At 42.0% G+C, this 13526-nt stretch overlaps 1 protein-coding gene and 1 long non-coding RNA gene across 2 annotated transcripts in view; one reads left to right on the top strand and one right to left on the bottom strand.

The window, feature by feature from the left end:
* Nucleotides 1-13526, bottom strand: part of LOC110987004 (uncharacterized) — a 138817-nt gene that overhangs the window by 124291 nt on the left and 1000 nt on the right. Inside the window, exons 2-7 of the mRNA XM_087145599.1 lie at nt 12768-12976; nt 11260-11359; nt 9039-9072; nt 6310-6448; nt 5684-5848; nt 4643-4728 (exon numbers count right to left, since the gene is read on the bottom strand). Coding sequence (XP_087001725.1) covers nt 4643-4728; nt 5684-5848; nt 6310-6448; nt 9039-9072; nt 11260-11359; nt 12768-12959 — 716 coding nt within the window. The 5' untranslated portion in view covers nt 12960-12976. The remainder of the gene's footprint in view (nt 1-4642; nt 4729-5683; nt 5849-6309; nt 6449-9038; nt 9073-11259; nt 11360-12767; nt 12977-13526) is intronic.
* Nucleotides 2090-4569, top strand: LOC110986996 (uncharacterized). The gene is made up of 2 exons (XR_002599207.2): nt 2090-2165; nt 2422-4569. It is a non-coding gene; the product is annotated as an uncharacterized LOC110986996 (long non-coding RNA).

The following is a 13526-nucleotide window of genomic DNA, read 5'->3' as shown; positions in this document are numbered from 1 at the left end:
TCAAGTCGCTGCCTGAGAGTTTCCAGCTGGTCCGTGTGGTCGGCCAGGGTGACTGACTCGAAGGATAGGTCAAGGTCATCTCCCGCAGCCGAAGCGTTCAGCCGCCGCGATTTTTTGTACTTCTTCGGCATGGTCACTAGACGTGCAGGCTGCACGTACACTGAGTTCTGTGGTAGTTCAGAGAGTTCACGAAGGAGTGGTTGCTATAGTAACTCGGGCATATAGAGTAACCGCAGTCGCACAGTTTCGTGTATGGTACATGTACATGTACACATGCATATGACTCGCGTTCAAGCTACTTGGTGTTGTAACTTGCTTGAACAAAGCTAAATTCGAGCAATAAGTGTGATCGAGTAGTATTACATGTACTACAGTATACTGACATAAGTTTAGATCCCACCGCTGCCGCCAGTGTTGCGTTCCCTAAATATCAAGTCGATGGTAGCATGGACTTCATTAGTGTCTACGGGATGTGATATTTGGGGTCAACAATTTATTAAAGGGTGGACGTGAAACAAAGGGGTTTGGGTGACAGTCAAACTGTATGGTTGGTTTATTGCTCTCACTTCTCTTCATCAAAGTTCAATGTGGGTTTGAAGAAGGTGTAGCTTAACATAATACAACACACAAAAGGCAAAGTTATAGAGAGGCGAAGTCGTATATGAGTGTAACTAAACTACGGTTTGGCAGGACCATTGGAAATGCAAGTCAGACGGAGTGGGTACGGTACGTGTGTGTAGCATCGCACAGCTAGGCTACATTCATCGGGCTGGGCCGTGGTGGGAGCTGTCCCGGACCACCACGGTGACTAGCAAGGGCTGGACGGGGCCAGCGCCGGTATGTACCGACCGCACTGCCGCTCAGACCGCAATGTGATGAGCGCAATGATAAAGTCGCCGCACTATGTACCATTGGCTCAGCGTAGAGACGGGGAGGACTGGGCTAGTTAGCAGGACAAGGGTGGCGGGGGACACGGGGGTGTCTCGCCCGGCAATCGGTTCGGACGTAGCGGTGACGGGCCGCTACGACTCTCACTAGCACCCTGGGCTAATTCGTACCGCTCTCGCATCGGTCCAAGCTAAGCTAGCTGGCCATTCATATGGTTACATTTCTTCGCCATAAGAATGGTTAATATCGCACTTCTCTCGGTAAGGGTCCAACCGCCGCACTACGCTGGGTTCCGCTCTCGCAATAAGGGTTTGGTCCGCCGCACCTGACCGACGAGCTGAGGAAAATCTGCTCTATTTATAGGATTCTAGAGGCTTAGGAATTAATAAAATATGAGCGTCGCTGAACAGCTCAACCAATGAAAATCTTCCATCTCAAAGGGTCACATGACTTCCTGCTAAAGTCGTGCGCAAGAATCTAAGGGTCGTGTGTAGCAATGTAAAATACAGAATAAGAAGTCACGTGTACAAAGTGTACAGCCGGGTGCATGAAAGTGCTTACCCGGTCATCTCTAGCGAATGATTGACAGTTACAAAGTTTGAGGTTTCTGGACATTAGCATTTCAGGGAACCTTACCACGCCCAACCACGCAGCCACATGGAGGGGAATTTCGACATGCCAAAACTGAGCAGAGAAAACACAAGGATAAAGGAGTGAAGGAACACGCGATCATGCCAGAGTACAGCATGAATAACTTAATACAAAATTAGCGTCTCTGCTACATGTCCATAAGGCATAGCTGAGCTAAATAAGAGACCCTGAGAAATGCAAGGACCGAGAACAAGTAAAACTAGGGGGCGCTAGAATTCCAAGATTTGTGGGTGCGCAACAGTATGATACTATGAGTGTCCTGCAAAGGTTGGCGTTGTAACGGATTTTTATTTGATGGTTCTCGTAAGTTGCCTTAGATTGGCAGTGGGAAGCACAAGAGATTCGTTTCTAAGAGCCAATGGCACACTGAAAAATGGACACATTTTTATGGGCATATTTTTTTATGAAAATCAGTAAAAAAAACTTCGCCAGTCAAGTCAATAATACTTTCATCAAGTGAATGTCGGTCTGAATTGTTCCCAAATGAGTGCCATGGTGCATGCGGAAGTGTCTTTGTAATAATAATAAAACTACTTTTCCCGCATCTCTTCAGACAAAAAAAATCTACAGAAGAGGGAAGTGAATACATATACACGCATGGAGGAAGGAACTCCTCCATGGCATAGGTAAGTAACGAAATAGAACCGTGGAGGAGAACCAAAAGGAACGAGAAATGAAAAAAAAGTTTGTGAAAACATAACAACAGTGCGTCCCTGGTTAGAGGCTTACTTCCGGTGAACAATTTCTCAAAGGACAAGATCCAGCCCGAGCTAGCGGTGGCTTGCCAGACTTTCCCCGGGAGGTGTTTTTGCTGGGGAAACTCGACTTGAATAAAGGCTATATAATCATATGACTCTGACCTTTTGTTTTTGAACTTTTCAGATTCAACAGTGGAAGCTTCCAGGAGACGTGAAGACTATAGACTTCTCTCAAGAGTGGCAACCTTGATAAAACGATTTTCCCGCAGGAGAGTACGTGGTGTGTCAGTTAATTTCCAGACAGTTGTGTAATTAAAAAACATGCTCCTACGATCATGGCAGGTGGTTACACTCTTGACCCCGCCCTACAAAAAAGTAACTGTGCGCAGGTACATTGGTTTGCTCTTGCTCTGTGACCATTAACAACATCGGAGGTTGTGGGATCCATCAAGAGCCCCAGTCACCCCCACCCCCCCGGGGGCCCGGGCAGGCAGTCCAGCCAGCCAGCCAACGGATAGCTCCGGATGGAGCCTGTCAATTTGTCATGAATTTCACAAGGAACAAATCATCTACCACAGGGGTCAAGTATAGATGTTTTCAAACATGTACGTTTTTCTTTTTCAACTTCCCGTTCCTTTTGGTATAATTTTAGTTTATGGTATACTTCCCTCTTTTGTAATGTGTATTAATGGTGTACTTCGCCAGTTTTCTGTCTGAAGTGTCCCTATATTATTGAGTCTTTGCATGTTACAATTTTCCACCTATCTTTGTCCCAAATTTTGCTGTTGTGAAGTTTTGTATTTTTTTCTCTCTAGGCCTATATTGTCTTATTTTTTATCTAGTTTTAATTTATGATTCTTCTTAGGTAGGCCGCCCATGATTCTTCTAAGAATTTTTACTTTGTAAAGCGCATTTGAACAAGTAATGAATGGGCTCAAAAGAACAGATTACAGATACCCTTGCTTACTGTATCTACCAAGAAGAACCTCTTATATTACAACCGGAAGAGTACCATCGTAAGTCAATGATTCAAGTCTCAACACAGGTGGAAGTTTAGCCTTTGATCAAGGCGCCCGCGGCGAAATGGATAGTCAAGACCACACGACGAACCTCATGCAAGCTCGAAATTCACCATGCATACGCATTCAGGAGCCGAGCTGTGTGTCGTGGACTGTGCGTTGTTTGGCGCTTAAACTAGTCTCCTTCAACTCCTCGCTCTTGAGCAACTATCCATTTCGCCGCGGGCGCCTAGATCAAAGGCTAGTGGAAGTTAAGCGGGGCGGTAGACCTCCGCCAAATGCATCTGATAGCGCTTTATGGCTGTAATTAGTCACGTTTATCCAACTCACAAGAAAATCAGTAAGTCTCAATTAGGCCCATGTTAATATAATGGTTAACTGCAAGTTGTCTAGTATAACTGAAGCAGTGCGTCTTTTTCAAATCAGTGCACGCTGTGGTTTGGCAGGCCTGTGGGGTCGTCCATAAAGTACATGTATACGCACGACATCATGCCGACTTTTCAAACCTCCCCTTCCCCTGTACGCATGGCGTACAAAGTGTCTCCACCCCCTCTTTCGTTTTGACTTCTCAGGGTACCTTGCTTTAGCATCATTAAATGTCGCAGTACATTATACTATAGTACTGTTATTCGCACGCTGATCGCTTCCAAATTCTGAAATAAATGACTAAAGTAAGTATCATCAGTCGTCGACTTTCATTCAACCGTGCACGGGGAACATTAGAGGCTTGTACAGTTTTAGCTACAATGTACATTTTTGTATATTTCCGAACAGGTGAGGGCACCCACACGTTTCCGGAACACGCTGCCGGTCTTTGTGTCATGAGTAATGCTGTTTTACGCAGAAATAAACGGTGGGGTGGACGGTGGCGGATACTGTGTTTGAATGGTTTTTCTGGTATTTATTTGTATGAGATACGAGTATGGATACGATGAAGATTTATTAAAGGCAGATTTTCGGTTTGCGTGTGGTACGTACGTGCGTTGTGATCTTAACTGTTTGTATATGATGGTTGGTTTAGTCCAATGATAATCAGACTGGAAAGTTTCATCACTAAAATAGCACGATTGGCACTAATCATGAGACAGTAAAAGAAGAAAATAAGAACTGTTTGTATATGAGGGTTGGTTTAGTCCAATGATAATCAGACTGGAAAGTTTCATCACTAAAAAAGCACGATTGGCACTAATCATGAGACAGTAAAAGAAGATGCCAGGCGAATATTCAGCAGTTAAGGCAAATTTTGATGCTGGGACTTAATGTACTCATTCACCATACTCCTCCAAAAGGCAAGGGGTAACACTTCCAAATCAGCGATCAAAAAAAAACCAAAAAAAAAACAACAAACAACTGAGGAAAAAAATAATACAAAACAAAAACACTTACCCTGGTGCCGATTCTCGAGGAGCGTCAAATTGATCCCGTGTCTTAACTATCTCTGGCAGCTGCAGACCTGGATTATAATGGATCTCCTAATTGAACACAAGGGAAAGAAATGTAGGGACAGAAATGTTAACCCCAAAATGTATTGAAATCGAGGGTGTTGTATTGCTTCTGAAAAGTGCGATGTGGGACGAAAATCCAAGAATCTGCAAACGGTTATACTGTAATTCTTTCTGGTCGCAAATGTACCCAAATGATAAACCCTCTTTTTTCCCCACATTGAAAATTGTTCAAAAAGTGACCCCTCCCTATTTCCCCGTCTAATTTTCCCCAAAGAATTATGACCCCATTAATTCTGCTAAATATGGACTGAAATTGTGCAATGGAGTACTTATTTTTCCAGTGCAATTCGATGCAGTATATAAACCAGGATCAATCACAATGCACCATGGACATTTGCGAAAACATTTTACATTAGAAAAAAAAGGTGCAAATTTTATACTTCGCAAGGGGGCACATGAGGACCTCGTGAAAAATAATAAAATGCTATTTTACCCCTCTTGGAGAAAATTTTCGTCGTGTGTCATTGAGTCCACCTCTGCAGTTACAGTATAATAGATCTACGTCGTCTGAATATGGAACACATGTTCAAGAATTTTCGTAATGAAGGGAGCAAGCACAGCTTTCTTCAATTGTGAGACCCACCGTTTCAAAGCTGGTCAGAATCAGTGACGGGCAAAAAATAGGACAAACAAAACTTCAGGGTTCTTCGTCTACGGTGCCCCATCTTAACCGAAAGAATCCCAATCAGGGCTGTTTTTGCACATCTTAGATTTGTTTTTGCACTTAATCTCGAGCTCTACAATTGCCTTCAAATGCAACTGTCCGATCAACAGGAAAATACTCCAAACCCTAGCGTAACTTAACAAAACCTGGGATGCTTCCGCAGCAGATATGGAGTTTTATCACAAAACTTTTTTAAGCCTAGATGTCTCAGACTGAGGTAAGTTCACGACACTGAATTATGAAGCCATAGACAGAGACCTTTTGGTGTTTGGTCTTGCCATAGGGTATTGGGTGAGTACGTCTAGTCTTAGTGAAGACGATGATCCCATCGTTGCCTGGTGCCATCTGAGCGGTGTAGGACGCCTCGTGATCACCCTCATAGCCCCTGTCTTTGCTGTCATAGTTCCAGCCTTTTGCCTGCCTCTATCAAAATAAGATTAAATTGTTTTTAACTTACCAATGGTAAGGGATATATACAATCCTTTAATTCACTGGAGAATAGCCTAAGGTGTGTGTTGAAGAGCTAATGGTCAATTTTATGGCCTGCTTTTGTGTGTACGCCATGTGCTTTAGTTTCTGTCGATCGCGTCTAGTGTGGCATATTTATCAAATATGTCGATTAATTGAGCTTAGGCCTATGTTGTAAATAGAAAATAGAGCTAAACCAGGGAAAAGAATTCAGGACAGAATCACTTAAAACGGAAAGAGTTCGGATATACTATATTCTTTTAAAATATTTCTTTTTCCTTCAGCGGCCAATTTCAGATGGTTTCCAGGTTCTATATTTAACAAATTCAAACATTAAGCGCTCTGGACTGGAAAACCTGTCACTACATTGTAATCATAGTAATAATCATAATGTTCCGTTTTAGTTCCTACCGTACCTTCTCTTCAGGAGGATGTTGCAGGTTACCAGCTAATAGGCTGACCAGACCTTTCTTGGCCGCTATCACGTGATCGTCCTCAGCACGCGGGTGGAATACCTGACCAATCGCTCCGTTCTCGTTGATGTCAAAGGAGAACCTACAGCGTGAGTTTGAAATTTCAGTATTTTTGCTGAAATCTACACTCTGAAAAAATGATTCAATTCTGAAAAAAAATTGAGTCTTTGGGTGGCGATCCCGTGGAAGGGCATACCCTCAAAGGTTTTGTACAGAGTGACATCTATTGTAAGTTCTTGGTTCAAGTAAAACTGACCGACACTTGTGCAGGGGTAGACTGAAAAAGTAACGACCTTGTTATTCCTGTGGACTTAGACAGAATATGGCTCAGTTCGGCATGATACATATAGAAATTATCACCTCAGTTTCAACGTGTCAAACAGCTGGAAAAAACAAAACGATTCTAGTTAAGGGGGTCAAAATGTGCGTTGTTCGCATGAAACAGTTGGAGTGCTTCATTCTTTCGTTGTTAATTTATAGAGGGGAATGTTGGAACAAAGTAACGTTGTAAATCTGTGCTTACACATTTGTACATGAAAGTAACAAATCTGTGTTAAAAAATGACGCGTCCGAAACAAGCACCAATGTTCTTAAACAAGTCCTTCATTTTTCCATTCACATGCAAGTTCCTTCCTTTGTTCCTACTGCTCTCACTGCATAAATGATCATGTTCCTCTTCAGATATAAATTTTATTTTCCATTACTTCTTCATTTTGTATAACTCTCCAACCCATCACATGCTCTTGGAAATCACATGCGTCAGTTGTCTGCTATCCCCTCTTATAAGGATTATTACTGTGCAATTAGATCAATGTGGGAAAATATGGAAGCACAAGTATTTTCCAGGGGCGCAGTATTCATCAGCACCAAACTAATAAATCTTCAACGAATGAAAGGGGGTAATTTCCGAGATAGTTTCCAGCAAATTCGTCAACTTCATCCCCTTTTTCCCTGTTTTAATTTTCCTTTTTTTCGGGGGCGGGAGCAGGCAAACCTCCCTTGTCAAGCCCATGTTGAAAGCCTTGCACTGTACTGTGAATGTGATTGCATGCTTTAGTACAGGACCTACGATCCTGGACAAAATCATTGGGACATTTGGCAATAGCCGTACGCTCTCCAGCCCCCTCCCCCGGTCAATGTTGTCATATATAGACCCAACGTGAAAAGGGGGTCTGGGGGTTTTATGGGTTGGGCTTAATGGCTCAACCTATTAATTGCTGATGCCTGATGGTCTCACAACTGCTCACCCCTGTAAATCCTTCCACCGCAGTTGCCTCGTGCCTACACGCGTAAGTTGAAAAAGCGTTCATTGAAATTGACCCGGAGAGAAACGTGGCAAACGGATGCGGACGCGGAACGGCCCAAAGGACATGCGTATGAATGCGTGCCTTTAATTACACTGTTACTTAATGCTTAGAATACATATGCACGTTTCTCAATTTCCATGCGTATAATTATTATTAAATGTTAGGCTAATAGACATGAAAAGGTCCGTTTATGCAAGGCGACATGGCAACCTTGACCAAATTGTGTTTGGGCTTAAGTTTTCTTTAAATTTGTTGTACTGTTTTGGTATTAAAATAAGATTTTTTTTAAATAACGGAGAAAGTGTGATCATGTTCGACACACAGACGGTTAGAAATAGCGTACTCAATACGGCGGGTCTGTAGGCCCCTTTTATGATGAACATTCGAGCAAGATGTAATGATTGGTCCAAAGGATTTTGAATCAATTATCTGCACCACTAAAGCTTTTGCGGATCTAATGGAATGTTTGGACCGACAATGTAAAGACGTTCAGTAATGGTAATACCGATCGATAGTGTAATAAAACCGACTGAAGTGAACCGCCGTCAATATGGCGTCTTTTTTACAGTGCAAATACATCCCCCAACTAGCCCAGTGCCTGCACTAACTGTGCCCCCAAGCTTTGGGGTGAAAAACGAACATATTCGGCCACGGTTCTCCCAGGGGCCTTCCTGATTGACAGTCATCACGAGTTGTCTAAATCTTCCCTTGTTATGGTCGACCATACGAGAACGACGTCCTGACAAATACAGCTTGAATCACTGTCAAACTTTCGTTTTTGTTTTCAATCTTTTGATCTTTTACGGATAACCCTTAGATTGGCAATGTCCACTTCAGACACGTGGAGCTACATCTTGCATGAATGCATGGGATTACTTAAAAAAAAAAGACGTACGTCGCAGAAAAATGGACTGGACCCAAGTCATCCAGGTGTCAGGCATTGTGAAAATAGATGGCTTCCGGGTTTGTTCAGCTGAGAACATGGTACTTCAGCCTTTAAGGGGGCTTAAATTTCCTGGCAAGTGTTTTCCTAAACATTGCCAACGTTCTCTATTAGAAACGATGACCTTGGACAAGTGACAGTTTGGGCATGCGCCGTTACTGTACTCAAAATAGCTTCTTAATTTTGACGGGTGCGTTCGAGTATAACTTTCACAAGTTGACTTGTTCAACCTCTTTCCCAAAGTCTCGCTTGTTAGACGTACAATTCACGTGGCCATCCAGCCAGGGATGCAGCATGGAAGCTATTTGATAGAACCCCAAAATGGCTAAAGGTGCAAAAGTTCACCGGAAGCAGCCCCGTTGTACAGTGAGCGCATGTTAAAAACGGCTATACAGTTTGCAGATCATTAAAAACTAACTTACCACCTGGAAAAATCTCTCTCCTCATTCAGAACAACTGCGAAAAAAGCAATGAGGACACGGGAATTAAAATTTCAAAGTTATTTGTCAGTTCAAAGCCGCCCGTTCATAACATTCTTCGGCTAAATGCACTAAAGCTTACATTCAACTGGATTGGCAATTGTTAGGATCGGTATTCCAGAAATTCTCCAGATTGCTATCGAATTGAAGTTATCAGAAATATTGGACATATTCTCAATTTGAAATCAAACAAGGCTTACACAGATACCAGACTAAAATTATTGAGATGATTTTATTATACAACTCGGAAATCAAAGGAATGTGCAATGATTTTGACGCTGGTGACGCAAACGGTGCAGTGAAATAATGACGATGTTTATGTTTGGAACCCGATGATAGACAGACTGCACGGGGCAGGTCTTGAGGCAGGCACTCTAACTGTAGCTCAAAACGACCGAGCCCGGAGGAAATCCACGAACTATGAAGAGTTTGGTAGCTCCTCGACAAACCTACTGAGGACCATTCTAAAAATCTTTGACTAGCACGAAAACACCACTACACGGTGTCCCTCTTACGTCCGGAGTAAACTGCACAGGAAACGGTCCCAGAGAACTCATCGCAAAATCCCACCGCGACAAATGAGCAGCTCTACAATAAAATCCCCGCAATTACTTCGATACCAAAATTCTACCTTAAACCTCCCTTCACCGGTATTTATACAATTCAAGACATTATCTAGGGCTAACGGCAGAATCCATTTCTGGAAGTTACGATATTCTGGACAAAATATTAATCTTGGCTCTTGCAGTCATGAACGTGCATGCAATCATTTCACAACCTTCAAAGACTCTACACCGAAGTCGCAGGGAAGACAGGTGTATTTTGCTCTCAGTACAAGTCTGTTTTTTCGGAGGAACAATTACTTTATGATTTTTATTTATCCTGGCAACAATTCTCTCCTACATTTGGTAAATCAGGTCGCCTACTTTATTTGTTTTAACTTTAATAGCGTACATGCATAAATCAGAAGTTCGAAAATCACCCACCAAATTTTGAAGAAATATTAAACACTGATGGCCATGCACATCAAGTATAAATTGGAACCCACTCCTTGAATATGTATGTCATGAGAAAAGTGTGATTCATAAATTTCACACAAAGCTATGGAGACAGCCCTGTTCTGCCTTAAATGACATCACGTTTTGGCTTTTTAAAATGGAAATGTTTATTAACATTATTATATAGAATCCTAATTTTTTAAATTTCTCCCGTTTACTGCTTGGCAGCAGATGGGCATTCACCATAACATGCAATTGAAACAGCTTTACATGCATTCAATCCATAAAAACCATGTTACAGGGTTCCTTTTAATACTAAAAATAATTGTATTATCCAAGAGTAGTGACCATAGCTGTGATTCTATGATTTCCAGTAATCACGAGTCGTTTGATTGGGAGGTGGTTAGTTGAAACTGGAGGACACACATGGGCGTCGCAAAAGGGAGGTAATTTGTCCCCATCCTCTAAAATGTACATAAAAAGGGGGTGGGGGAAGCGAAACAGAGTGGGAAGGACGACAAGGGATGACAATTACCAAGTTGGTTTAAATACCCCCGAACTGACCCCTTCAACCGTTCATGGTTTGTCAATTTGCTACCGGTACTGACGACTGATTTGCTCCCCTCCCCCGGAAAAAAAATCCGACGTCCTTTACACAATGTCAAATCACACCCACGCACAGGCTTACTTCTGAACACATCAACAACTCAATGTAGTTCGTGGTTTTGGCTTTGATAAATATAGATGGTCATCATTGCTTGGATATTTTGCTTCGACAATCAGAAACAAAATCTTTTTGCTCTTTGTGTATTGGCCTTTGAAACGAATTTGTAACAGCATGTGTTGTGTGTAACTCCACATTGAAAATCTCCCTCTCGCATGTGCCACCTTATAAATGAATAAACAGAGCCCTGGTGAAAAAAAAAAAAAAAAAGTTGTCACCGCGGTAGTTTATTCGCCCCTTGTGGGAAAAGGGTGTATATTTCAGACATCAGCATGGTCTCCATCAGCCTTGCCCAGAAACTCAATGGGGAAATGAAAGATTTTTTTACCTGAATACCTTGTCAACTGAAATGTTTTGATAGCAACAGTATCTGTAAATATGCAGATAATAATCAGTGGGCGTCCTTCCAAACATATGAACGAGAAATGAAATTTCATGATACCTTGTTTTTCGTCGCTGGTTATGGCTGCTGAGTGAACACGCAGGAAAATCTCCTGGCTCCCACTGCTCTGATTTGACCTTTTCACCAACACGAAGCCAATCTTGTAAAACGGCGAAAAAGACATGGAGTATGACATATAAAAGTTATTGGCCCATTACTTAAACAGTAACGGAGAAGTTAAAGTCGGGATCGACAATTCAGGTCCCCTGGTTTACATTTTTCAACAATCTATCTGTATTATACATGACATTGTAAATGCCACATGTAGGCCTATACCTGGTGATGTCATTTATTTGGACGTCCAAGGTGTTACAAAATTTGACGATGGGTGTACAACATGAATACTACGCATTTCGACCAACGGTGCTTTGTAATTCTGTAAGGAAGTGTCAAAGCGGGTTGCTTTTACAATTCTTTTTACAATTTTTTCTGAACATTTCACAAAATTTAACAAACAGGGGTAACCTAAAAACAATACACCTGTCCTTCTTCTGCTACAATACAATTCTCAGAAAGAAATACTAATGTGGAAATTTATTCGACAGACCTGTATTAGGTGTGTTACTTTAACATAAAAGAAGAACCCCGGGTATACAGTTGATATGGAAAGCGGATATCACTTTAAAATAATTCAATGTGTGACAAATTAAAACACTACATTTTTTTCTGGAAAACGGAGGGTCAAAGAAAGTGCAGTTTATACAAACAGTATTGTGGTACATACTTCCACATGTGCAATGATCATTAACAAGACTAGAGAACCGAATATCAAACTTTCACTTCCTCGTCAGTGATGGTTAACAGAACGATACAGGGTCAGTGGCGTGATTTTTAGACTGTACACATTGTACGCAAATTTCTAGCTGTCTAAACTGAATAAAATTAACGATGCAACCTATTTTGGAAGTTGGAAACTTTTTAAGGTGTATTCTTTGCCCTGAAACTATTTTGTTTTGTGTTCCTCAAACAGGACACCGTTAATGTGACCCTTTTTATGAAGAAACAGTCACGAACATTTTGAACCTAAAACGTAAATCATGGAAAACTTTCAGAAATGAATCAACCACAATGACAAAACAGTCCGAATAGTGAATATAAAATTAAAGACACACCAAACATATAGTCTCTACAATCCTAGGGTGTGTGCAAAATCATATTGAACTTGGAGGATTCAGGACTATGTTAGGGGGCACTGGGCCTTGAAGTATGCATGCAGCAAAAAAAGAAATGCTTTATGGCAAATTAGAAAGGGACTAATAGAAGGCACACTTAAATATTGACAAATCACTCCGCAGGGGAAGTGCATTCTTGAACTGAAAATGCCGCCGGTGGCTCTGCCTTTTAAGAAAGAGGGGGGAGGGTATCCCTAATCTTCCCACAAACCAGCCACTAATGGCTGGTTTGTGCGAACATGGAAGTCCTCGCTCTGGGCCAGAAGTCACAATTTAAAGCCGATCTCGTCTATACTTCCAGGGCAAACTGCAGTTAATGCACCGAAGCTTTGCTACCTTAGATTCAGCGTGCAGCGTTCGAACACTCTTCAGCTCCGTGGAGGAGTGGAAGGCGTAGATGTACTCAGTGTCTGGTTTGAAGCGGATGAAACTGGCCGGTACGGGACTGAGTGAACCCACGGTGATGAAGAAGAACAGAGTCAACTTCACTCGGAACCGAACATCGGGCCCTTGAGAAGACAAGGCCATCTCGATGATGGCTTGCTCTTAAGAAGAGAGAGGTGGCGGGGGGAGAGAAAGGGGGGAAGTTGATAAAACTCCTTCAAAATTCTGGAAAATTACAATACGAACTACCCCAAAGATGGGAAGGTATTAATTTCACAGTTTGCACAATCGTATTAAATCAGCACTTTTGAAATCCGTACAGAACAACCTCGAATATATTGTTTTTCTTTGTAGATACTAAGGGCGTTAACCCTGAAAGAGCCAGAGACGGAATCCGCTTCCAACATATTTTCCAGTATCACCACGATGCATTTTTTTCACGAGTTTAGCCCAGAGGAGTTTTAGGGTAACTCTTTATGGTGATGGTGACATCATTTTTGCAAAAATCAAAGATACCGTTCTTGTTCAGTGCACGCACGCGATTCCAAATTGAACAGTGTTGAACGGGTTCCTCTAACAGAACAACGATTTCAAACAAACATCTCCATCAAAAGATCCTCCAACTGAGGCTGCGCTAGGTGACATAGGCAAGTTAGTCTAACTTTCGTGATAAATCACGAAAATGGTGAAAACCAATTCGCAACATAAACA

Source organism: Acanthaster planci, linkage group LG14 (genome assembly GCF_054643075.1).
Source record: "Acanthaster planci isolate LZ-2023a linkage group LG14, COTS_SCS, whole genome shotgun sequence".
Lineage (NCBI taxonomy): Eukaryota > Metazoa > Echinodermata > Asteroidea > Valvatida > Acanthasteridae > Acanthaster > Acanthaster planci.
The sequence above is the reverse complement of the archived record's forward strand: the minus strand, read 5'-3'. Positions and strand labels throughout refer to the sequence as shown.